The 27,303-nt window shown below is 36.7% G+C and overlaps 1 protein-coding gene across 1 annotated transcript in view; it reads left to right on the top strand.

Annotated features, from left to right (window-relative positions):
• Nucleotides 1–3,450: 3,450 nt before the first annotated feature.
• Nucleotides 3,451–27,303, top strand: part of IL31RA (interleukin 31 receptor A) — a 25,485-nt gene continuing 1,632 nt past the window's right edge. Inside the window, exons 1-13 of the mRNA XM_009572344.1 lie at nucleotides 3,451–3,502; nucleotides 5,571–5,870; nucleotides 7,241–7,361; nucleotides 9,448–9,614; nucleotides 10,992–11,143; nucleotides 14,138–14,303; nucleotides 14,916–14,998; nucleotides 15,534–15,750; nucleotides 17,238–17,420; nucleotides 19,754–19,855; nucleotides 21,594–21,740; nucleotides 24,304–24,444; nucleotides 25,790–25,883. Coding sequence (XP_009570639.1) covers nucleotides 3,451–3,502; nucleotides 5,571–5,870; nucleotides 7,241–7,361; nucleotides 9,448–9,614; nucleotides 10,992–11,143; nucleotides 14,138–14,303; nucleotides 14,916–14,998; nucleotides 15,534–15,750; nucleotides 17,238–17,420; nucleotides 19,754–19,855; nucleotides 21,594–21,740; nucleotides 24,304–24,444; nucleotides 25,790–25,883 — 1,925 coding nt within the window. The remainder of the gene's footprint in view (nucleotides 3,503–5,570; nucleotides 5,871–7,240; nucleotides 7,362–9,447; nucleotides 9,615–10,991; nucleotides 11,144–14,137; nucleotides 14,304–14,915; nucleotides 14,999–15,533; nucleotides 15,751–17,237; nucleotides 17,421–19,753; nucleotides 19,856–21,593; nucleotides 21,741–24,303; nucleotides 24,445–25,789; nucleotides 25,884–27,303) is intronic.

Genomic DNA, 27,303 nt, shown 5'->3' with positions numbered 1-27,303 from the left:
ATCACTAGGGAAAATTCTTTAATTAGTCACGACCATAATATGTAAACCTTGTATTCTATGGTTGATGCAGACAAGTGGAAAACCTGTGTTTTGAACTATTGGTTTTATTTCATGAAGTGTTTACAATACAGAATACGCAGTGAGCTTTTATTACATGTTGCTAGCTACAGAAAAGAAAGAATAGAGCTTTATTATTTATGTTAAGTGCCTTAAGCTTTTGCTACAGCTGTATTTTAGGAGTGTGTCACTGTCCCTCATTTCTCTTTTTATCCCATGTATCCTTTTCATTTTTTTCTCCTGTTTTCCACTGCCATAGCTTCAAAGTATCAAATGCTTCCTGAGGCAGACTGAAAATAATGTTTAAGGTGAGTTCTGGCGTTAACTGAGCACAAAGCTTTTTTTTACTATAGTTTTCTCTCTTAGATTACTGTAAAACTTTATTTTGTAGCAAAACCAATAAGTTTTTGTGGAGGGGACCATCACGTAGGGCAGGACCCTTTCTGTCTATATCCCACTCTAGATCTCCGTCCCAAACAGTGACCTGGTGCACATGTGCTTCCTAGCATTGTCCGCACCTGTGGGAGGGGGAGATGCCTTGTTTGGTCTGAAAGCTGCTGGTGTACCTATTCTAGGGAGATAGCACTTGCCTCCCACCTGGAGCCCTCCTGAGATACAGGTTTGCATGGAGAGCTGAAATTCCAGCAGCTGCTCAGATAAATCTGAAAACCTAATGTGAAACAGGGATCCTAACTAACTGCAGCAATAGTAATGCCCACCTTTTGCATATGAATGTAGTAGCTAGAGCTACTTGTCCAGTAAGTAGGAATATTGGGCCCTAGGCCCTCATCTGCTGAAGGGGATCTGAAACTTCTGTTTTCTACAGGCACATCTCCTACTTACTAGCTGTCATGGTTTAACCCTAGCCGGCAACTAAACACCACACAGCCACTCGCTCACTCCCCCTGCCCTCCAATGGGATGGGGGAAAGAATCAGGAGTGTAAAAGTGAGAAAACTCGTGGGTTGAGATAAAGACAGTTTAATAATTGAAATAAAATAAAATAAAATAGTAGTAATAGTGGTAGTAGTAGTAGTAGTAGTAATAACAATGATAATAATAAAATATAATATAATATACAAGGCAAGTGATGCATGATGCAATTGCTCACCACCTGCCGACCGATGCCCAGCCAGTCCCTGAGCAGTGATCGCTGCCCCCCGGCCAACTCCCCCCAGTTTATATACTGAGCATGACGTCATATGGTATGGAATACCCCATTGGCCAGTTTGGGTTAGCTGTCCTGGCTAGGCTCCTTCCCCGCTTTTTTTGCAATTGGCAGAGGATGGGAAGCTGAACTTGGCTAGTTTAAGCACGACTTAGCAACAACTAAAACATTAGTGTATTATCAACATTCTTCTCATACTAAATCCAAAACACAGCACTATACCAGCTACTAGGAAGAAAATTAACTCTATCCCAGCCAAAACCAGGACACTAGCCAAAGGAGTAGTCTGGGTTGCAACATGTTCTGCCCTTCATGTTGGAGTTGGGCTGCTTTACAGATAGGGGTTGTTACAGACAAGCTGATGAAGTGTGGGCTGGATGAGCAGACAGTGAGGTGGATTGAAAACTGGCTGAACAAATGGGCCCAAAGGGTAGTAATCAGTGGCACAAAGTCTAATTGGAGACCAGTGACTAGTGGTGTACCCCAGGGGTCAGTACTGGATCCAGTCCTGTTTATCATCTTCATTAATGATCTGGATGATGGGGCAGAGCATACCCTCAGCAAGTTTGCTGATGACACAAAACTGGGAGGAGTGGCTGATATGCCAGAGGGTTGTGCTGCCATCCAGAGGGACCTCGGCAAGCTGGAGATATGGACTGCCAGGAACCTCATAAAGTTCAACAAGGAGAAGTGCCAAATCCTGCACCTGGTGAGGAACAACCCCAGACACCAGTATAGACAGGGTGCTGACCAGCTGGAGGGCAGCTTTGTAGAAAAGGCCCTGGGGGTCCTGGTGGAAACCAGGAAGAACATGAGCCAGCAATGTACCCTTGTGGCAAAGAAAGCTAGAGGTATCCTGGGCTGCGTTAGGAGGAGTGTAACCAGCAGGTCAAGGGAGGTGATCTTTCCCCTCTGCTCGGCACTGGTGAGGCCACACTTGGAGTACTGTGTCCAGTTCTGGACTCCCCAGTACAAGAGAGGCATGGGCATACTGGAGAGTGTCCAATGAACAGCCACAATGATGATTAAGGGACTGGAGCATCTGTCATATGGGAGAAGGCTGAGAGAGCTGGGACTATTCAACCTGGAGAAGAGAAGGCTCAGGGGGGATCTCATCAGCATCTGAAGGGAGGGTGCAAAAAGGACAGAGCCAGGCTGTTTCCAGTGGTGCCCAGTGACAGAACAAGAGGCAGTGGGCACAAACTGAAACACAGGAGGTTCCCTCTGAACATCAGGAAACACTATTTCACTGTGTGGGTGACTGAGCACTGGAGCAGGTTGACCAAAGAGGTTGTGGACTTTCCATCCTTGGAGATCTTCAAAAGCCATCTGGACATGCTCCTGGCAACTGGCACTGGGTGGCCATGCTTGGGCAGAGTAGTTAGACCAGATGACCTGCAGAGGTCCCTTCCAATCTCAACCACTCTCTGATTCTGTGAGTGATGACAGCAGTGCTTGAGGCAAGTGGAGTGTTTGATTTCTGTCATTTTTCCCCTGGAACCCTAGAGTCAGCTGTACCTTTAGAAGAAATCATTCTACTTCTTTGCTTTCCTCCTTCTTACTTCAGAGTTTTGGGTTTTTTTGGCTGCACAGCAGTTCAGCTTCAAAGAGCAAGCCGAAGAGTGGTGCCTTTCCTTGCCTTTGCAGAGTATCCTCAATTCTGGTGCCAGGGACACTTAGCTGGGATAAAAACAGTGTGAATTCACCCTCTCTCGGGTGGATGATGACCTGGACTGTTGCCCACTTCCTGAACAACTGCTTTGTTAGGTGGTGATGCACAAGAGATGCAGATCATTCCTTCTCCTGCAACAGCCTTCCTTTTCGAAAGAATTCAATCTGCTAAGTGAATCTGCTCAGAAGATGGCTAGTCAGGCTGGTCTTCAAGTGGATGTAGATATATTTCCTACCAATTCTTTACACGGTCCTTGGAAGGTGAATCACTTAGGTGGATTGGATTGCCCTCAAAGGATTTCGGGTGCACTTATCTCTCCTTTATAGGAAACGTGTACACTTATCTTAGGAAAACTGCATCAAATTTCTCCCATCGTGCAGGAAAGTAACAGACAAAGCAATACCTAACGTGAACGCAAGCGAGAAATGCTGAACAGCATTATTAACTCTTATACAAATGCTTACAAAGTATTATAGGGGCATCTTTACTTGAAGTATATTATTTTTGTTTTTATTTTATGACAGCATTTCCTGCCTATAGTTACTGAAAGGGAAATGTTCAACTGTTTGATTTGGATGTTCGTCCTGCTCTGCAGTTCTATAGCAGGTATGTTTCCTGATTATTAGCACCTGTCTTGCCATAAGAAAGTTTTCCAAAAGGCGACCTTCTCTAAATGAAATTTCGAAGAGTTCTGAAAATGAAAAAAATGTATTTTAAAAATAGAAGTTATTAGGTGATTGACTAAGTAGTGTACAGCATAGAGAGAAAAATTAATTTATGGCACTCTTGATGTTCTCTTGTGGAATGTTAATTGTGATTGTGATAGCCTGGATTTGTCTTCTTTTGTATTTAAAGTATTAAAAAAGAAGTATTTTAAAAATTACTTTGTTAACTGTTTCCCTGTTGCACAGGATATAGAAAGGGAATCTGCATCTGGAAGTAATATTATAGTTCAATTCTTGTTGGTTTGTAAAGGCTGGTAACTTTGGAGATTTGCTGATGGAACAAATTAATGTTTATGTAACACATGAACACTTAAAGTGCAGTTAATGTCTGCTGGTTTGGGGCTGTTTTAAGTCACAAATTACCTATTCAGAGATTCATGCAATGACTACTAATGTTCTCATTCCTAATTTTAAGTCACCTAACAATGTGTGACTATTGATTTTTCTTTTTTTTCTTTTTTTTTTTTTTTTTTTTTAATGTGGTAGTTCCACAGTCAGTTTAAGCCAGCACAGGTAACTCCTGAAGTTGGAAGAGCAGGTAGTTCCACACTCCCTCCACCTGTCATGTCCCTCTCCTTCTGCTGGAGTGAATGTTTGTGTAGCTAGTTGTGAAGCGGTGAGGAATCTGATCTGGATGGAGAATGATGTTATTTTTTGCCAGGCTTTTATTTTTTGTCTGTATCAGTTTCCTTTTCATTCACTGCACAGGCACTTCTTCTGGCATGCAAGGGGATAACAGCAGTGGATGAGTGGCTGAGGATTTAAAATGCTTCCTGGGTCAACAGTGCCACTTTAAATTGATTAAGTTGAATAATACAGGTTAGAATAGGAAATCACAAGGGCAGATTGAAATAATGACTTTGTGACAATAATTGAAAGTTCACCTCCAATTTATTGCATACAACTTAACACACAACAGTAATTTATTATATAATGGTATTTGTGTCTTGAATTACTTGGGGATTACATGGAAGAGAAGTGCATATGTTTGTAGAAGCTTGAACAATATATGAAACAGTGCAGGTAATTGCTTACAACTGATAGACAGTAAAATTTGTGCAGTAGAGTGTAAAATAGCCATTAGTATGACTTTGAAACATAAAGAAATTACTTTGAAACAAAAAGGGCACAAAAAGAAACATAGAAAGCAATTTACAGTTAATACATCCAAAAAGGAGAGAATTACAGGAGAGAAAACAGGGAAGAAAGTTTAATATTTGATTCACTTCCATTCCTACATTCTAGCAAAGAAATTCTACCTGTAAAAGTTTTTGGTTTTATTTAACAGATTTATTTATGAAATTTGGCTTCAAGAAATAAGTAGCAGCAAAAAAATAAACAGTTAACTCCTTGCAGGACTCTTAAGGGGCGATTCTTGCACTGTTTGGTAACTTTGTTGCTGAATTCATTCGTTCAGCCTGCTTCTGTGTTTTCCTTTTACATGCATTTTGTATACCATTCCTGCACTGTATCTGGGAATATAAATTCTATGAGGGATAAAAGTACTAATGATATATTGAAATATATTGCAGCTTAGTTGTAAATTTTAAACTTAGCAGTTTGATGTATTTTCTGATACAGTAATTAGTAATGATAACAACTAAATGGTACGCATACCTTTTACACATAGGAATGTTTTTTAAAAACAGATTTGAAAGACAAGAGTCTCTTTTCTTCATTTTCAGCTATTAAAAAACACTTGAGTTGAAATTTCTCCGTTATTTCTGGGAAGGTATAGAAACATCATTCTTATATAATACCTGTGGTAATATAGTAATTAATGTGAACTGAATTTCCAAACAGCAATATCTGATTCGAGCATTTTATTTGAACTCCATATGAAAAAAATCTAATTAAATGATCTGTAGACAACAAAATAAGTTATCATTTTCCCAACTGGTATTTTAAAAGAAATTAGGTTATGTGATAACTTTCATTTTTGTTTTTAGATGAAAACTCTATCAGAGATGCTGACATTTTTCCTTCATCTCCTGAAATTGAAAGAGGATCCACCCTGAAACTATTTTGCATTCTTGGAAAACGCTACTACACACCTCACAGAAATGCAAGCCATATCATCTGGAAATTGAATCATGAATTGATTGCTCAGGAAAACTATAACATCGTGAACGAGACTGTATCTAGTGTAACCATCCATAATTTCACTTACAGCAAAGCTCATGTGAAGTGTTTCATTAAGTACTTGGGCAAGGAACAACTTTTGGTTCACACTGAAGTTAAATCTGGCTGTAAGTGGAAATGCAAAGAAATTAATTTTAACATTTTAGAATAACTTACTGTAAAAATTTTACTTTTAAAACAACTACTTTTTTTTTTTTAGCTGTGGCATTGTAAGACACCTGTATTCAAGTATCTCCTTTTTTTCTGAAATAACTCATGAAATTGCAGGCATTCCTTACTGACACTGGTTCATAACCTCTCTGACACTGACTTTTGGCCAGCTGAAGTGAGTGGAGGTTTTCTCTTAAATTCAGAGGGTACTCGGTCTGTCCCTTTGGTTATGTCTTTTGTCTAGCCTAGCCAACTTTAGCTTTCTCCAGGGAGGATTTCCTCTCTAATCCTCTGTTCCAAAGAAATTATAATTACAATCTCTTATGGAGAAGGTTACAGGATAAATATGTATACAAATTCTCTAATTTATTGAACAGATTAAGCCCAGATTACACTAACGTATGCCTGGGGGTCCCATTCTAGTAAAGAAGCAATAAACACAGAAAAATACATCTGTGGAATAAAAACCAGCAGAAGGTATTGCCTGTCTGCAAAGTTTGGTGTGCCATAAGCTTGTCTGTAAAACAAAGATCTTTTGAGTGTTGTATTAGGTGGGACAGAAAAGTACTATTTTGGAGAGGGAGCTTTTTCAACCAGTTTATTTCACTGGGCACTGTTCTCTTCCTTTCAACTCGAGTTTCTTCTATCGAGTGAAGAAGTCTGCCTTTAACAAAAAAGTCTTTGAGGGTGTTACATCTTTATGGATGACCCCAGGCTATAGAGATTGCAGAGCATTGTTTGCACTATCTTGCTTATAAGATAAAGAGAGTCCAGAATTAGTGATCTCTTCAAGGTCGCACAGATATGTTTCCCAGGAAGTTACCTTCTGTATTCTGAGGTCATGCATGCTCCTCAGGTTAGGGGTTAGACATTCTGGGAAGGAACCAAGAGGAGTTTTTATCTTTCAGAGAATGTCTTTTCCTGATCTTTTGTGCTGTTTCTTTGTTTTCCTCTTACTCTGTGGACTGGCCTTGAGCTACAGGCATGTTGCAGGGGGTATACTTAGAGGTTCAGGACAATGTATGTAGTGGTTTAATATAAAATAGGTAATGAGTTACTGTAAAAATACCTTCAGGCCCACTTAGTTGAGTACTTCTAAGAAGTAGTTGGATAAAACCTCCCTGTCTCCCCAGTGGAAGACAGAGTGGTTTTGATTTTGGTTTTGTGAAGAGTTTTGAGGGCAGTAAGAAATTATAAAATGAAGTGCTATGCAAGACACTTAGTGAAGTTTGCCGTAATCTGCTTTTTGACGAACAAAATCAGTTGTACATTAAAATTACTTATTTTTACTGGACTTTTTTTTTTTTTTTAACCTTTGTCATTATAGTTCCACCGGACACACCAGGAAATATTTCCTGCATTTATTGCTTTGATACTAAACTTACCTGCACTTGGACTTCAGGAAGAGAAACAAATCTTATGACGAAGTATACTCTTTACCGAAAACTGTAAGTACAGGATGTATTGAGAACTGGTTTGCTGGGGTGAGATCACCAGCTCCCTTCCCCTCATATCCTGACTTCTGTTTAAACAAAATGTGGAAACATCATGGAGTTCAGAGTCGTGGCATTTCCTCAGTATATTCAATTAATTTGGGGTTGGTAATAGTTGAAAAAAGTTACAATCTGATACCTTTTTAGTACGCTGTATAAAGGAAATGAGCATTCTCAACCCGATATTCAGTGGACAGATGTTTACATCAGAATCGATATTCTCTTGTTTCCTTGAAGTAACATTACTAATTAGATCAAAAGCTGAGTGAGCCTAGGTACAAATGGAGAATGGAGGCACTTTGTGGGAGTGTTACCCAGCAACTTTCTGTGTTTTGGATGGGTAAAAAAGATTGCTTCCTCCTCTACTTTAAACAATTCCCAGTTAAACCTATTAAAGCCCCTGTTATTCTGCTTGACACCAGTGAGGTTTAACCTAGGGACCTTTGGAGTCATAAGGTTTCAGTGAAAGAATCCAGTTAGTTGTCCTTTTTGAATTGCTCGCATCTGGGGATTTGTATTTACAAATTGTGTAGTGTCACGCTTTTTAGTGTTTTTGTGACCCTATTATAGAAGCATAAATACTTGATTCTTTCAAATTCTGTTAAATTTTAAACATTGTTTAGGAGTTTACTTTTTCATAAGTTACTGTGAAAATGGTGAAATCAATGTTGTTCCAAGACAGATCTCAGATACAATTTTGAAGGTCAATCTGTTCTTCATAACAGTGCTGCTTTTCTGCCTAATCAAGACTCTAGGTAATATGGTTTCATGAAGAGTTTTCTAAAATGTCTAAAATTGTTCTTGAGAACTGGAAGGAATTCAGACTCCAAAGGAGACATTTTCTTATTGTAAGTTATGCTAGTGTATGGTATCTTTTTTATTTAAATGGTAGGGCAGAAAAACATCTTTAGTTTTATCTCCATTTTAGCCTTCCACCTTCATTAGGTGAAACTTTCTTACTCCTTCTAGTGTTTCTACATTTTATAACTTAGCTGAGTTTGTGAAACCATAAACTAGAACAGCTATTGAAAATAAGTTTCAGCATTGTTCCTTCCTGTACCAGCACAAATTCTTCTTTAACCGCACAGTGCATTGGATCACAGAACTATTTCCAGCAAAATCTAACCATTAATTTTAATCCACATAACTCCCCAGCTGAGTTTACCATGTGACTACAAAAGCACTGGTACAAATGGCAGAGAGCTGTGGAGGGAAACAAACAGCTATGCATGTTAGGGAAGGTAGGACTGCTTCCTTTCACAGCAGTGCAGGCTTACACTAGCTTTAAAATGTTCATTTTTTGAGTTACACGAAAGATCTGCTTGCTTATTGCATAATATGAAATATTTAACACAGGCCCCATATATGAGTTTTTATTTGTTGAAGAGTTTCTTTGTGGGTCAGTAAAATGAAACAAATTTTGTTCGTTTTATATCCCATACTACTTATTATGAAAGTATATGCTGTAAAGACAGCATATTATCAGTGTGTTCTTTCAAGAAAATCTGTTAAATTTCTCTTACCTTGTAATAGCTTGGCAGTGGTACAATTTGGCTTTTCTTTTTTCTGTATTTCAAAGATGAATAAAAGCTTGTTATCAAATAGTTCCGTGTGGCATGTGTTACTAGCTATATCTATCTATCTGTGTTTTTAAAGGAGGTCTTGTGTGGAGTTACGTTATTTCACTTCTCTTTGAGATTTTCATCTAAAATAATAATAGCATGTGGATTGCCTATTAAGGCATTTTTACTCTTCGTTACTGCTCCTGGAAAGTTATCTTACTAATTGCAATTAAAATGAATTGAGTCTGTGCAGGCTATTTATATGCATTTGCAGGAGCAGTGCAATTAGGAAAGAGTATTCGTTTGCACAAACATCATCTAAGGAGATGTTCACTGGTAAAAATGTCCTGCAACCGCAAAAACATATAAATAATAATCAAATAGTAACCCAACAGTCATTTTGAGTTATTCTAAGAAAATCCTCTAATTTCTAACTCCTTTCATTTTTCTCTTTTGTTTTTCAGGATGACAGAAGGAAGGGTGACTCTTCCAAATACAATGGGCTTCTGCCAAAGCAAAACTGAGTCATGTTCATTTTATTATCCAGATACTCCATATAGTAGTTCTTTTTGTTTTCAGGTGAAAGCTGAAAATGTTTTGGGTGAAGTCTTATCAGATTGTGTTCCTATACCTATGGAAAAAATAGGTAATTAAAAAAAAGAGTTAAATAAAGATAAAGTAGTGTATGTTGAGCTGACTGCACCCTCCCCAATTCTTTTTCTCTCCCTATAGCATACGGGTTAGAGAACTCTGAAACAAATTGTGTAATCAAAGTTGGTTTACATAGAAGGAAATAATGAAAAAATAGTTTTTCAATGTAATAGTTTTGAAACTATTATTTGGGTTTCATTTGATTTTAAAGTGGTTTCAGTTTTGAAGTGCTATCTAATTTTAATTGTTAGCTAAAATTATGAAGTCTCTGAAATTATATTTAGGGTTTAATAAAATGTTTCATCTTTCCCCATTTTTTTTCATCAAAATTTGGATGCTTCCAATTTAGTTGAAGCAAGTCTCTTATGCTTTAATTGATGGTCTTTCCATGTAAAATTCTTCAAACTGGTTGGTGGTACAGCAGCAATTTTCAGCAATTTCTTGGTGTTACCGAGAGGTGGTGAAAAATGATAGTGTGCTGTATTCAGAACGTCTAACTACAACAGTATTTTTTTAAGCTAATGACTGACGTATCCATTATCAATTACTAAGTTTTCAATTATTAGCAAGTAAAGGCCATATACTAAAACTTTTTGTCAATCTAAGTGGTACTTGGACTGTACTTTTGTATTTTTGAGTGGTACTGGCTCTCAGTGCAATATCTGCTGTAAATGAATAGTGATATTATTTCTCCAGGTCCGCCCATCATTTACTCTGTTGTTCTACTTTCTGGTTAGAAATGTTAAAAAAACACTTGTTCTGTGATTCCCAGGAGCAATAATAATATTTTGTCTACCTCTTCTCTCTTCATTTTGGTGTAGCTAATCAACAACCCTTTTAACAGTATTTTTGCTGCAGCACTCTGTCAGCTCCAGCCATACGCTCCTTTACTCTCTGTGTTCAGACCTGCTGTGGCTCCTCATTACTTTCTACATCCTCTGTACCAGCCGTCTCTTTTCTCAGTGCTAATCTATTCTTTTCCCATCGTCTCCTTCACACTTCTCTCCCCTTCAAATCCTTTTCAACTGAATTCTTCCCTGATCTGCAGTTCGGACTTGACTTTGGCATCCCAGCTCTGCTTTGTGTCTTCTCCCTGCTGTTGTCCCTGAGTAGTATTCTGCAGTGCTGATACAGATGAAAGAAATCTGCACATCTGTTTGAGAGCATGTTTGTCAGCATTAAATCAGTTATATGTGCAATCTCTCTTATAGATAACTTCCCATATGTAGAGTTATGTCCTTAAAATAGACCATCATGTGAATACTCTGATAGAAGGTACATTATTAGGATAATAATTAAACTTCTTGGAACACACATAGATGGAGAAATTCTGAACTTTTCCCCTGTTAATGTTGTTGTTTCTCCATTCTAGAGAAATTTGAACCTCCTGAAATACTCTCAGTTAAAAAAATCACTGGTATAAGGCAGTTGCTTACAGTAACCTGGAAAATGCCTGAGAAGATTATCCCTTCACAAGATTTAATTTGCGAGGTTCAATACAGAAACTTGTATTCAAACTCTTCGGTAAGCTACGTAAGTTTTCTTCTGAATGTTAGCTTCTTTGTGACTAATTTCTTAATATTATAGAAGGCTAAATAGAAAAAAGGCAAAGGCAACATGTAGTTGGAAATAATGATTAACACATTTTTGTTTTAGTGGAGCATAATTAGATATGCGTGATCTTAAGATCATTGTTCCGTTGTCTAGGATTAATTGTTCTCTTCATTTTGGCCAACGTTTGTTTTGGTACATACCATACTTCAGAATACATTTCTGTGAAAGGCTAAGGGATGACCTTAGGCTAAAGGATTACACACACAGTCAGTCAAAATATTTTATTTTCCTGTCACATTCTGGTGATGAAAACAGCATTTACTCCCAAACACAGTAGTTGAATCAGATTAAGATGGACTAATGATACATTCATTTTCAAGTGAATTAGTATAAATTTTGGAAGATGGAAAATAAGGGAAGTTATTTTTCTGAGTTTGTCTTTCTGACAAATGGAACTGTTATAGAAAAAACAGTATTTAGTCATTTGCTTCTTTCAGATGGCCTATTCCAATGATCCTCAGTATGGAAGTGTTTGCAGTCTTACTGTTTCCTCTTCCAAATTTAAGAATGGGCCAGGTTGCTTGGCTTGTTTTTTTTAAGTTCATTAAGCTGAGATGTCTGCCTTGACCTAAATATTTTATACTTTAAATGAGTAATTCTGGGAGAGAAGAATTCATCAGGGTAACTAATAGTAGTCCTCAGAGCTTTAAAAAAGTTCCTGATGCTAAAGATGTTTCTAATTAGCATCCTCCTCACATTCTCATGGCAAGCATCTTTACTGTAGATATGACATATTAGTTGTTGGATTCAGGATATAATATTTGGGATGATCTGATGGACAGGATGGCTCAGGTCTACCCAGGATACTAGAAACTGAACTAATATTTATTTAGAAGACCCGTTCAAGATGTTTATCCCTTTGGAGTCAAGACACTGGTGTCCTTATGATGCTTAAACACATATGAGATCCTTCCCAAATGTTGAAAATATTCACATTTTTGCGAAGTTACAGCATTATTGTGTATTGTATCTATTTGTCGGCACCTGTGTAAGAAATCATCTGTCTACTTTTTCACTATCAAATACAGTCTACATCCATTTTCTTCCTCAGAACTTACTGCGTTTTTCCACAGACATTCTAGACAAAAAATAGTAGCCATGATCAGCAAAGACAAAAATCCAGTGAGTTTAGTTCTGTAGGATCTTGGACAGGCATGATTCATAGTTTTGTCTGTGGCCAATCCAATGGCAATGGCCAACAAAGACAGCCTCAAACCATCGGTTAGATATAAGAGCTGTTTTTCTGTCCGTCAGCACATATATGCAAAAAAAAATTGTTTGAGCAAATGACAGATATTTTCTTGACCTTTTAAGCCTTCCTACCAAAACAATCCAAATAGTTTGCTGTGAACTGTTTTTACTGAGTGAAAAACAGATGAGCTATTTTTCTACTTGCATATATTAAGTTTCTAATTATAATTAAATATTGTTAACAGCCTTTTGGCAGGTAACTAAAAGCTAGTCTGGGATGTCTGCAATTCTATGTCAGGTTCTGCAGGAGGTTGATAATAGTTTTGAAGCCCTTTTTATTGCCGGCTGGCTGAAGAGTCTGTCAGCTAGCAGTGGTTTGTAGATCCCTGAATTCATTCTCATAGAAGCAGTTTTCTATTTTTGACAATGAATTTCTTGAGATCAGAATGGATTAAAATTTTCAATTTATTAGGCAGTGCATTTTCCATTATGGTGTTCAAAGGAGTGGATGTCTGCATTTTTTATTGTTATAGTTTGATTCACTTTTCATTGGAAGGTTCAACTAGTGGAAGACAAGAATTTCTTCACAGATTTTTGGCCCAGTTTTTGTAAATCTACGTGACATTTCTACTTCAATTTGGCTGCCAAGAGGGAATCTCCTTATTCTGAAACTTACCTTTGCTGACCTTGTTAGAATTTAGCTGGCTTGAACATCTATTTTAGTGTCTTTCTGATTCGGTTATCTGAAATTTGAGAGGAGGAGAGTTGTTGATTATTGATTAATTTTTGCAATTTGGAAGAGAAGACATTGATGTTGGTGTAGTGATTATTTCAGTCCTTCTGTACACAAACACTTAAGTGTTCCTGTAGTTCCTGTTTTCTTCTGCTTCCCGTTGTCAGTCCAGTTGAGTTGATGCATCGACTCCAATTCATGTCTTCTTTCACCTTTTGTTTTGGAACAACAATCTAGCTTCTGACTTCCATCAGTGAGATGTGAGGCTCCTTTTAAGATGAGGAAATAAATTACTTTGTCGTTACTTTTCCAAGAAGATGATTGCATATCAGTTATTTCTCATGCTCTCGTCTTCCTTCACCACTTTAAGGCTCCATCTTCTTTTTTTCTCTTGATACCAGAATTTTCTGTGTTTTTGTTGGTCTTTTCATTTTAATCATATGCTGATAATCTTTGGGATGGCCTACAGCTACACCGTTGTATGGCTAAGAGCTAGAAGACCCTATAACTCAGAAAAGAAAAACAAGAAAAGAAACAAGTACCCAGCTGGCTTATAAGCTGCAGGCAATCACTGCTTCTCCAGGGATGCTTCTGCTGTGAGGTGGAGCTGTATCCAGGACATTAAGGTGATACTGGCTTTAGCAGTACCCAGTTGCTTCCCACCAGTGGGAACTGCAGTCATCCAGCACCTCCTGTGCCAGCACAGCTGCTCTAGAATTGCGTGTGAACTGCACACAGTGCAAGACATAGGCTGGTCAGTACAGACCTAGTTTTGGCTCACGCTTTTCAAAGCCTGGAGTTCTACAGGAAGAGTGAAGATGCTACACAGAAAAATGAAATATGAAACAAGTAATTTTGAGTTTCAGATGAGTGAGGTGGGAAACATGAAAACTCTATCCTTTGTGTTTTTTTAAAAACTAAGTCATATATCTGCATGCACTTTTATAGCAAATAATTTTTGTTCATGTATCTGCTTTCAGGAATTCGTCACTGTCCCACTGAATTCTGCAGAGAAAACAGGATCATGTAATCTCACAGGTCTGTGGGACTCCACAGAATATTCAGTTGCCATTCGGTGTATCAGTGTTGTGTCAATATTCTGGAGTGAATGGAGTAGAGGGAAAACAGTAAGCACAGAAGAGAAAGGTAGGCCAACTATTTAGTAAGTTTTTCTTTGGTTATACTTTGGGGCATTAGGATGTAATAATGGAAAACTGTATTTTCAGCGTATTATCAGTCTATTGAATTTAGAATTCTGTTGTTTAAACAGAACATGTGTATTTTGTTTAAATATAGAAGAGGGAAAACTGAAAGACGAGCAAGGAGTGGAGGAGATTTGAACGGTGATGCAGAAAACAGGGCTAAGGAAGAAAATGGGTGATAGATAGATAGTGAAGAGAGGAAAAATTAAGAGTGTACATGGAGACTGAACATTGGTAAGTAGGATAGTAACGGAAATGTAGTGTAGCAAGTATGTCCAATAAAATGAATTATAAGTAGAGAAATTAAATTAGCAGTTATAAAACAAGAGTAGAAAATCTCCTCTAGAACTGAACAAATAAAAGAAAGTGGAAGGAAACTTATGGAAAGAGAGAAGCTGTACTAATTAGGGAAAAAAGGCCCACATTACACGAGACAAAACTTTTTAATAAGTTGCTCTCAGACTGTATTTTTGAAACCTTTTGATTGCTTTTACCATATTACACCATCTTTTTAATATAACAACAAATTTCAAGATATTTTTATGTCTTTAAATAGCTCCTTCAGAAAAAGTGGATTTGTGGAGGGTAATTGAGTCTTCACACTCAGCTGGAAGTAGATCTGTACATCTTATGTGGAAGGTATATATTCTTTTTGTGAATTGATAATCATATTGGTATCCTGCAGCTGATGTTGCTTTGAAGTATTTTAGTGTTTTAGGACGAATAACTGCCAGGGGTTTTTGCTGTCATCAGTGAACTAAAGCAGAATTGAAAAGGCTTTTGTTTACTGAACAGTAGATGAATAGAGTTTTGTAATCTCTGCAGAAAGGAAGGGTTTAATTCTGTTCACATCACTGGAAAATCTGATTGAAAGTCCTTACAACTGCTCTTAAATAATACGGCTTACCAAAGCTGTGTTTAAATTAATTCTAATCTTCTAGTAGAGTGACCAGAGGCTCTTTGCATTTCAAATCTCAGTATTTGACTTTTGAACCTTTCCTTCAATGAAATTATTGCAGCTGACTGTCCTGAAGATGGGACTGAAGAAAGTACCTTGCTGTTCTAAATATAGTATAATCATTTTGTAATTTGATCTAGACTCTTTAATACAGTATGTACTTTTGATTATACAAATAACACTGTGAAACACTTACTACTGCATATTTTTTAATAGCCATTAAACAGCTTTCCACCTTCTGGGAGAATTCTAGGCTACAAAATACAGTATTTTCCAGAAAACAATGCTGCACTTAAAATCACAAACATCTCTACTGATAAGAAAATTATTTTATTTTTAAATGAAGAGGCGTATATAATATCTATTACTGCCTATAACTCTGCTGGAAATTCTCCTGAAGCTATTTTGAGGATTCCATCCACTGATGAAAAAAGTAAGATTTCTCAATATCGTGATACATTTTTCTCATTAACAAAAAAATGATCTTCATGACATCTCTTTAAGTTCTGTTATAGTGGAAGCAAAATTGTGCAAAGGACTTTTGTCATAGATCTATATATATAGAACTGTATTATGTACAAAGCTGGACTACAAAGTAGTCCATTACTTTTTACTAGAACAATATTATCTGGTTGTCACATTTTGCTATCACATATGATGTTTTTATTACAGATTATTATTGTTGGGGTTTTTGTTTTGAGATATAGTTGTTAAAATATCAGCACTTTCTGATGTCTTACTAGAATTTCTATTTTGTTACTTTCTTGAGGGTTTTTTGTTTTTTTTTTTTTAACTTGGACCTCCCAAATAAATTTATAGAGTCCCACCCAATTCTGTCTCATCCCTTTAGTAGGTCATAAAATTGTTTACCGCAGGGCATTATTGCAGTGCATTTAACAACATCATTCAAAGGTGTGTTTAATGGAAGTCCCTAAGATGCGTCAGTGGAAGCAGAGAGAGAAACATTGTGGGTTTTCTCATTTCATATGCATTCCCCATCCCACCCACAGCCAGGGTCAGGAAGCTGGTCTGCTGTAGCACAACAGTTGCGTTCTTTGGCTTTTAGGTTTAATTCTGATATCTTTGTGAGCCTTGTATTGCAACGTCCTGCGGCCTCCATGATCCAGAAAAGAGGTTGCATTTGACATACTTGAATCACTTCTCTTACATCAGTTGTTCCTGAAACAAGTGCAAGTGTACCCCTGGAATTTCTCAATCAAACGCCAGTCTAATCAGAAAACTGGATATGTAGATGTGGTGTCATCTTGTCCTGGAGGTTGCTTACTACCTCTCTATCCACTTCTGTATCCCACAATAAATATTTTTCTGATTTTTCCATGCTGTGATATGCTTTTTTTTCACTGCATACATCTGTCTTCCCTCTGCTCCACCAGGTCTTTTTTCCCCTCTGCTTTGCCACCTTGGGTTTTCACTCAGACTTCCATCACCTCTGTTCTGCAGGTTGATGGTTCACTTTGCTTCACTGTCATTCATGACCTTGCTGACTTGATTTACTGTTTTCCTATTGCCTTTGTCATCTCAATCAAAACTTGCTTATCTGCACTACCTGTGCAGATTGGTAGTAAATTGGTTTGTAAAATTTTACAAACTGTAAAATTCAGATCCTAAAAGAGAGACTGGTCTTTTGATTTGGTATGTGTAAATCTCCTTGAGTATCATCTCCTCAATGGCCCCCCGCCCCTTTTCATTGTACCAATTCTTATATGCTTCATTTTAAAGTATTTTAAGTACATGCATGTGACTTTTTAAAGGTATGAAGTAACTTTTTAAACTTTTTTTAAGCCTGACTGAGTCCCATACTCTTCTAAAGAAGCAGTCCCAGCCTGCTATAATTGAGTTGTTTTCTTGCTGCAGTTTTTATGAAATTAGAATTGGTGACATTTTCTGTTAAATTTTCAGCTTCTCAGATTATTGAAACAGTGAAGACCTTTACAACAAATGAAGAAGTGGTTGTGGAATGGATAGCCTCTGAACCAGAAGTAACCGAATATGTAGTTGAGTGGTATGAGGAATTGGAGACAGATCCTTTTGCTAGATCATGGCAACATGTATCAAATTCTACAAACTGGAGAACTAACAAAAGTATGTTCATTTATCAGTTACAGCTGTAACAATGTACAGATATATATATGTATTTATATATATTTATTTATAGGTAGATCAGAAAGAACAAACAAGGATGAACTCATCCAGCTTTTCTTGGGCCATTTTAAAAAATAACAGTATTATTACATGCCTTATTGAAATCTTTGCATGTAATTTAATAGCAATTTTAACTCTCTCAAATTTTCACGCAACATGCAAGATGGTGTTTGCTCCCATATAAGACTAGGCTAGAAATTTAACGTTTAAGCACTTCTGTGGCTTGATCTTACACCATGAATCTTCCAGCAGGGAGGCGTATGACAGAGGTACACTATTTTAGCAAAGAAATCTAGGACGAAAAAAATGAATTTGAAGATGAGAAAAGATCATGTGCCTTCATGTGTGTTAGAGAGAAAGCAAGAAACCTGAAAGAGGCTTTAAGGGAGAATTCTACTTTAAAATAAGCAAGTGGAGTGATTGGTCAATCTGGCATGTTAAATATCACATAATCACATTTGTATTATGACCTAAGGCGTTTCTAAGAGGTTTCAGTGGCCTTGTAATGCACTGACAAATAGGTGAGGATCTGCTCACATTTTTGTTTGGGAGGATGACTTTTTTTTAATAGATAATCTCTCTAAGTAGTGATGTTTTGGCTATGTGTATGTAGTTTCAATGAAAAACCAAACAATGTGCAGAGTTCAAGAGATACATGCAAAGGCAAAACTGTGAATGTTGATGTCGATGTGAATACCCCATGCACATTAGCTAATGAAATGCATCTGCTTTTCTTTATACATTTGGATTTTTTTCTACAAACACAGGAATAATGGTGAAAATGTTTAATATAATATATGTAGTATATGTGATAGTGAATTTTGGATTATTGGTTCTTTGGTTCTCCATTAGTGAAATTAAATTTATCAAATTTGAAAACGGTTCTTGTTCATATAAGGATCTTTCTGAATCCTACATTAAGGAAAAAGAATTTCCAAAGTTTTCAGAAGACAAGTACCCTGCATTTTCTGAAGTGAAAAGGAAGTGGTTCATTAATGATGAATATAGCTAGCTTGCCCATCAAATTTGTCTTACTGGCTCAGACAACAGTGATTTAAATACTGTTTCTGTGCTACAGTAAAAGAAATTAAACAAAAATCTGCTTGAAGTAAAATTCAAGAGCAGTTTATTACACATCGAACTGAGGTGAGTGAGTCTTGAGTCTTATGCTGAAAATTGCACTGTTTCAGCAAATTAGTGTGAGCAACAAACTCTATTTATCGCTGTTCTCAATACATAAAAAAACAACTTTCCTCCTCAGCATTATTAGGAGATCTTTGTTTACCCTAAGCACAAATCACATTAGAAATGTCAAGGCAAATTCAGACTTACTGTTATTCAGGCCTGATTCTGACACTCTTTAGTGGAATTATTTTAAGGATGACATGTGGGCCATCATAACTTTTGCTGAGTTGCAATAGGTGTAAGGGACTGAAAAAGCAGCAGAGAGCTGATATAATGCAGGGATCCATCGGTAGCCATTATTCTTGCTGAACAAGCTGCAGAGCTTGAGGAAGAATGCTCTAGGAAAGCCTTTACACTGGTTTCATCCCATGGGGGGTATAAAGCCACAGATGTGTCTTCTCAGAATTGATGAGAGTTGCTTGTAAGTAGGGGTGCATCCTGTTGGTTACTTGGCTGATGGATTGTTCAGAGTTCAAAATTTCATTTCCAGAAGCTTGAACTATGTCTTGAAACATAAAAAATTCTACTGCAGAGATTTCACTTGTGCAGTTGTACTTTTGGGTCAAGCTGGTTAGAAGCAGATCTGCAGTTGGCACAACTGGAACATCAACGTAGAGTTAAGAGCTGGGGCTCCATTGTGCCTTTTAAGCTCTTTGATGCATAAGACAAAACTCTCTTCTGCAGAGCAGAAGATATGTGAAATTAAAAATATTCCTGGTAGTATCATTTTATACTGGCTATTTGAAAATGAAAACTTCCTCCAAAACCTTAAATTGTTACGAGATGAATAAGTGGCTTCGTATAGAGAAGCTGTATAAGACTGATGTATAATTACCCATTCAAAGTATTTCTAGTGAAAAATTAGTCAGAAACCAAGTGCTGTTATGAATACTACTAAATGAAATTCATTGCATTGAGGGCAGTAATGAGCATTTGAGCCAATAAATATATATTGCACTTGCTAAAGAGTTGAAGAAAATAGAGGTCTGTAACAGTATATTTCGAACAGCACTGTGATTTATTCTACTTCCATTGTATTAATCTCACATAGAGAATTGTATGTAAATATTCCTTTTTTTCCCTTACAGAAAACTTTAAACCATTTATATGCTATAACATCTCAGTGTATCCTCTCTATGGAAATAAAGTAGCAGCTCCATATTCCATACAAACTTATGTTCAAGAAAAAAGTACGTATTTTAAACTAATAATGTTGTGAAAGGTGAGTTGTAGTCTGTCTCTGAGGGTATTATCTCTGAGCAATTTGGTACTGGCATTACTGAAGGAGAGATATAGATGCTGAAAAAAACCAGGATTTGGGCTTCCTGATTTCTGTTCGTAGATCAGCTACTGAATTGTTCAGTGAAGAAAATTTGTATCTTGTCATACAGGTACATTGCTGCTTGAATCCGCTCATTTGTTGTAAAGTTTACATACTGTATACAAAGCACTTGGAAAGAGTATAGCCACAAACACAAAACAATTCTTTAAACTGGCTCTCTCTTAAATGTTACAGCTCATTTAGACATATAATTAGACTTGATTTTAATGCTTGAGTACATTTATCAATCGTAATATATGAGGAAATTCTACTCAGAGAATAAAATGGATGGTTTGAAAAGCTTTTTGTTAATCATAGAATCATAGAATCATTAAGGTTGGAAAAGACCTCTAAGATCATCAAGTCCAACCGTTAACCCAACACCACCATGCCCACTAAACCATGTCCCTAAGCGCCTCATCTACACGTCTTTTAAATACTTCCAGGGTTGGTGACTCAACCACTTCCCTGGGCAGCCTGTTCCAAGGCCTGACCACTCTTTCAGTAAAGAAGTTTTTCCTAATGTCCAGTCTAAACCTCCCCTGGTGCAACTTGAGGCCATTTCCTCTCGTCCTATCGCTGGTTACTTTGGCAGAAGAGACCAACCCCCACCTTGCTACAACCTCCTTTCAGGTAGTTGTAGAGCGCGATGAGGTTAAGTTTTATAATGTAACAAAATATTTGCAGTCCTGCACATAAAAAAATGGTAAGAAGCCATGACATTTGTGATTGGATAGAAACTGTGGATGAAATAGTGTTTTGGTCAGGGGGGAGGAAGGTTTCTTTATTTGTAGAAGTTTAATGTGAATTCAGTGATTTATACAGCCAGCTATAAGAATGTAGTTTACTGGTAATCTTAAGATTTGGGGTGAAAATGTCCATTTGTGTGTGTATATAGGTTTATGTAAATGTGCATGCACACGTAGTACAATGCACTATTAAACAGCATTAATTACTAGGAGGAGGTAATGGAGTATTGTATGTTTGAGTAATACTTACTAGCACAATTAGAACTTTGTTTCAAGCGCTTTCCTGTTTATAGGGGGCTGTGACAGTATTAGAGGTTGTCAGAGAATGGGAAGGAAGATACTTGTTTTAAAATTGAAGCACAGAGAACTCTTGCTTCAAAGTTACAAGCAATACACGTGAGGTTATATTGTAAAAGTAGAAAGACTTTGTGTGATGTAATGGGCAAAGACTGGGGGTGCTGGAGACCCCAGATGAATCTCAGGTCAGCCAGAGACGTCCCGCACACACAGTGACCTTGCACCTGAGTTCCCCCGTGAGTGCGTAAGGATGTTTTACCTCTTGATCTCTCTCTGATTTTGTGGGGATAGAGCCTTTTAATGATCTTGAGGTATTTGGATGCAGTAACACTGAGAACTATGCAAACGCCAGAAGAGATGAGGGGAAGTATTATCAGAAGAAATCACACGTTAAAGAGGGTGAGAAAAGTTAGGGGCTATATCAGAGCAGTAAGATGACATATTTACTTGTGTATTTGTTGCCCCTAATGTAACTGGTACGTGTGAAGTGACACAGATGGAGAACATTGCGGTACTTAGGCTATTTTACTACTTTTTCTGATTTATAATGCTTTTGTGTAGAGCCATCAGAAGGACCTGTGGCTGACACAGACATTCTGGGGAAAAATGAAGTTACAATAAAATGGAAGGAGATTTCAAAGGATAAAAGAAATGGATTTATCAGTAACTATACAATATTTTATAAACCTGAAGATGGAAAAGAACTGAGTAAGTATACATTAAACATCAATGTTTTCAACAGGGTTATGACAATGTGCTGTCTGAAGATAGTTATTTTCATCGTTATTAGCACACTTTGTTATTGTATGTTATAAATATGTCTGAAAATACTGGTGCTAAAATGTGGCTTACATAAAGATTAAAAAATTTTTTAGGTTTAGTTGAAATGGTGGGGTATTCTAGTGAATAGTACCTGCTTTAATGCTACACGTGTATTCTTGCTCAGTTTCTTTGTTCTGAACTTATTTTGTACAGCACTGCTTGCTCTCAATTAATCTTTTTTACTATTAGTATTGTACTAATAGTACACATCATCCACATCATCCTTTCTGCTTCTCAGATGCAAATCTGATGGATCTCCAGGTGATAAATTTAGTCAGTGTATGGCAGCATTATCATTCCTCTTCCCTTTCCAGACCAGGATGGAAACTTATATATAAGAGGCTTTTTGCAGATTGTTCTCCATTAACAGTAAAAAAATCAAATTTGCAGGATTATGCCAGATTAGAGAGTATTATTAGTCAGATACTTGCTGTTTTCCTCTTTTACATATGTAGTAGTCTCCCTCCATCTTCAAATCTCTCTTCCATTGTGACACATCTCTGAAGCCAATGGAAGAAGTCACGACAGAAGTAGAGGAGCTAAAGTGGAGCTAAAATATACTGGAGAGTCATAGATCCCGTGCAATTCATGAATTTGAACCTTGTGAGGGTTCAGTGAATTATAAGTTCCATGCATGTCCTTGGAACAATGCCTTTCCCAAGCACTGAGCTTTTGGAATAGTATGGTGGAAATTTTCTAGTAAAAATGTTTTTACAGTCAGTTTTATAATAAAAGCAAAATAGTAAATGATAGCCAAGAAGCTAAAATAAGCTGTCAAGAAATAGTTTCTTTGGACATATTTTTTAGATTAATTTCTTTAAATGTGCTTGATTTTCTGTGCTTGGTATTGCTTTTCTGCTCTGGAGGCTGATAGCATAACTTTTTGAGCATATTCTTAATTTCCTACCTCAGGAGTAGAATCCATACAAGGTGTCAGTATAATCCTATCTGTTCAAAACTTCTCTAGCCTAAATCTCAGCAGAAGTGTTTCAGTGTTATAAGAAGTGTTTCAGTGACCTAAATTTGTTCTTCTTGTATAGATTATGAAGAATGCTGTTGGATCATTCAATGCTTCAGAAATGGTTCTTTTTCCTCCTTTGTTTTAGACATCACTGTTAGCAGACACCTAACATAATCTTTTTTTAAAAAGATCTCAAACTTACAAATCTTGTGATGTCTTCAGTTGCTTCTAGATATCCAGTTCAGAGCCAGGGCAAGAGTATTCCTGGTAATTTTTAAATTAGAAAGAGGAAGCTGATTATTTCTGTCAGATTCAGTCCTCTACATGCAGTTTTTCCTGCCATGTTGGTTTCTGAGAAGGTTAGTGCTGACTGCTTTGTGCGAGGTCATTCTCAAGACATGCAGCCTCATGTTATGGAGCTGTATGTCTCCATATTACTTCTAACATAAAGCACACTGTGCCCATTTTAGGGGTTCAGATTAGTTTCTTTGGGAAATTAAAGTTTTAAATAGCAACTCAATGGAGTTAAATTTAAATGGCAAAACCCTACTGTACTGATGTTTTTTGAGGCTTCTCTGATGTCATGTCTTTTTTATAAGAATAGAATATGGCATTTGTGCCAAGGTGACTTCACTGATGGCCTTTCAATGCTAGAACTTCACTTTCCCCTCCTTGACTTAAGAGAAACTCAGTTTGTTTAATCTCAGGGCATATTGCTGCATATCTATTTCCTGAGTGTTTCTTGACTGAACTGAATGATGACATGACTTGGCTTTGACTTTATGCACCAGAAAATGTTTTAGTCACTTTAATTTCATAGTATGAACATGCTTTTAATTCTGTTTGTAAATGTAGAATGTTATGCTATATGCCCTGCTTAAAAAAATTTAAAAGCGAAGCACATCATACTAATTCCAGTAATGGAGAAGCTATTGGAAATGTTGAGTTCTATTCAGAAAAGCATTTTGAAACTTTGAAAAAAATTCCTGTTGATTTTGGCTTTCCTCTAACTTTATTGGGGTGATATCCCAGTGCTGATAGATTGCATCCTTTTGGATGATCGGTGTCTAACTGCATGTACTAGAAATATAGTTAAATTTCACAAGCTGCAGAAACTATTTTAAGTTCTTAATTTCTGAGCCTAGGTTCCAGGAAATAAAGTTCTCAAAGCACTGTTTTCAATGATAAAATAAACTATAGGAGATCATAATTTGCCTATCTTTAATATTAGCAAAAAAATGTGTATTTATTTTTAAAAGTAAATGCATAATGGTTTAATTTTTTGCTCTAAATTTTTAAGTAGCATTGATAAACATTGTTTGGTAATTTAAGTTTTCTCTCTCAAAGGACTGATAAGGTCGCTTTGTATTTCAAGTTGTCTTTAAAATACTTTGTGATCTATCATTGTAAAAGATGCTAAATAAGTGTACAGTTCCCTGATATAACACTATTTTGTGTGTTTATTGACATAAATCTTCTCTGAAAAAGATGAAACAGTGAACTCTGATGTTCTGCAATACAGACTGAAATCCTTACAGGCTAATACGCAATATACTGTCTATATCATGGCAAGCAATGAAGCTGGTGGCACCAGTGGAGAGCCAAAAACCTTCAAGACTTTAAAATTGAGTAAGTAATATTCCAGGTTAGTTATTACTATCTTAAAAACAGGTTTGGAGTAAGAAATATAGGACATTATTGTTTAGGCATTTGTTAATTTTTTTAAAATTTTTTAAATTAGTGTTAAACAAAACAAGGAAGAATTACCAACCCTAGCTGAATTTAACTCAATTTCACTGATCATCTCACAGACTAAAAGCTCAAGATTAGAAGTCAAACCCCAAAATCTTTATTTTGGTGTCAATAAAGCTGTGGAATGCTGTGGATGTTTGTGGGACCAAGTTTGTATGCTGTCAATTATGGGATGGGGTGCCTAAACAGTTTATTAAAAAGCAGATGCATTTCCATCCGAGATACAAGGTTTAGAATAGCTGTGCATTGCATTGCATCTCTTCTGCTATATAAGCTTAACTAATAAATGAATGCATAGGTTGTGGCCAGTGTGTGTGGGGAAATATCTTTTCCTATTTCTTACTATTTGTTTTAGCCAGATTTTACCAAGGAGGTTGGTATGATGGCTGCAGACAGTTCAGCAATTCCTCATTTCTACTTCTGGAAGAATGTTTTCAATACATACATAAATTGTCATAGTGGTGGCCAAACTGAAATATAAAAAAGTGCATGAGCTATCCTTAAACTTGTCATGGGACTTGAAGCTAGCTTATTTTTTTGTCTGTAAATTCATCTGCTGGTTTGCTACTCAAATGCGAAGTAAGTTAGACTAAGCTGAGGTCTGGTCTCTATTGCTGTTAGTACCTACCTCTGGTACTTGGAAGCTAGCTCAGAAATCTGGGCACTGTTTCAGTCAGAGTAAATGTATTTTTTGTGTATTGAAAACCTATCTCCTGCATTGAATTTACTATTTATTTTGTAGTAACAGGCAGAAGTGGCACTATATGGCAGTTTTAGGTGGCTCTAAAATAACAGGTGCCCAAGAGGTGGTAGACTCTTCATCCTAGGTGACTTTCAAAGGTTGGCTTGGTATGACCCTAAGCAACCTGATACTAATTTCAAAGTTGGACAAGGTGACCTACAGATGTCCCCTCCAATCTGAATTATTGTGTGATTCTATTAAATAAAGGAAATTTTAAAATGCAATACATCAGTTCCTGAGACATCCTGAGAAGTCTCATCATGAGCTGCTTTTCTGGCTCAGTAACTGTGACTTGTTGGATTCAAAATAGTCATCTTTTGACACGTCGTACAATGAGTACCATACAGTATTCTGAGTAATTTTGGCTAGTTTTGACAGAGCTCTTTAGAATTGTGCTAATTGGATGTTGAAAATCAGCTGTCTTAAGGGAATACATAAAGAAATGATAAACACCTGTGGATTTTTTCCCCCCCTCTAAAGATAAAGAAGATGTTCTTTTCATTGCTCTACCCGTTGGATTAAGCATGTTGTTTCTGTTAGGCCTTTGGATAACATGCATTTTGAAAAAGCACACGTGAGTACATTTTCTACCTTCTAAAACTAAATGCAATCAGTTAATTTTCACTTGTAAAAGGCAGGTTTTTATATATCTTATAAATGCTTTTGTTGGGTTCCAAACCAATGTCAAATTAAGAAAATAAGCAATTGGAGTAACAAATAACTATGCATACAGGTTATCTTGTAACTGCAGTTAATGTGCTATAGTTCAAAAATAAATATTAATTTTAGAAAGTGCAGTAAATCAGAACAAAAGAAATAGGAGAAACAGATTTATGTATCACCTATATCAGTTTATAGAAAACACTACATACCATTTGCAGTTCCATGGTCAATCAAGTGAGGGGAGCATACTTTAAGTCAGTTACTGAAAAGTTAATAACACCAAAAATAAAGTTTCCCAGGCACTCTTAATATATCTGCGAGTACACCACTAGAACACATTTCACATAACCCCTTTTGCTTATCTTAGCTACATTAATATTACTTTTCTTAGTTTGTGACACTTCCCTTGCGCTGTAAAGAGGTCATGAAGAAACTAGAAATTACATCATGTGAAAGCATTTGGATGCTTGATCCATGAGTGTGGATCCATATCTGTACACGATTCATAGTCCTTTTATCTGCTGTCACAGATGTCCCCTGCCAGATTTTAAATTGCTTCCTCAGAGCATGGGGATGCTATAACATCCCAAAGATGACTTATAAAGGTTATAAAATGTGCTTTTCTTTAGCATGAAAAGTGACTGGATTGTTTGGCTGAAGCTTAATAAGAAGGTTAAAAATCTTAACTATTTTGGGGTGTTCTAAGGTGATAGAACCAAGATTGTTGTCATGCGAAGCATCGGGTAATAAGTATAGCTGAAGTAGTAAGTATAATTTCCAACTCTTTTACATCTTCATCTATGTTGTGTATTCTGAATTTTTACAATAGTAAGAAACTATGTTTTGGTTCTGGAGAATACTTTGAGATGTAGTCAAGTGTTTATTTTCTTGTGTAGATCAAACTGCAATGTGAAAAGTCAAGGTATGGCGTGGTTTTCATTCACTAACATGTATATCCAGTATCAATGAGTGATTCATTCTGTTTCCTGTTTACTGCTCCATTGGACAGTTATAAGCTACAGTGTCAGTTAGCATCATTTATCTGCTGTTAACATAAGAACTCAGCAAAGCTCTAGTATGGTGTAGTGCTAGGGACACTTTCCTAGAGCAAAGTTTACCTCAGGTGGCTTTTCACTGAAGAACCACCCTGAAACATGGATCACAACAGGGTTTGTATACAGCCTTATTTTGGCATGCTATTATTTGATCTACTATATAATAAAAAAAATCACTTTTGTGCATCAGTAATTTTTCTGCAATGTCTCTGTAACCCAAGATTTTTACTTGTTGACATTAATGTGAGGGAAAACAATTTTAATGAAAAAGATTGT

Source organism: Fulmarus glacialis, unplaced genomic scaffold (assembly GCF_000690835.1).
Source record: "Fulmarus glacialis isolate BGI_N327 unplaced genomic scaffold, ASM69083v1 scaffold92, whole genome shotgun sequence".
Lineage (NCBI taxonomy): Eukaryota > Metazoa > Chordata > Aves > Procellariiformes > Procellariidae > Fulmarus > Fulmarus glacialis.
The sequence above is the reverse complement of the archived record's forward strand: the minus strand, read 5'-3'. Positions and strand labels throughout refer to the sequence as shown.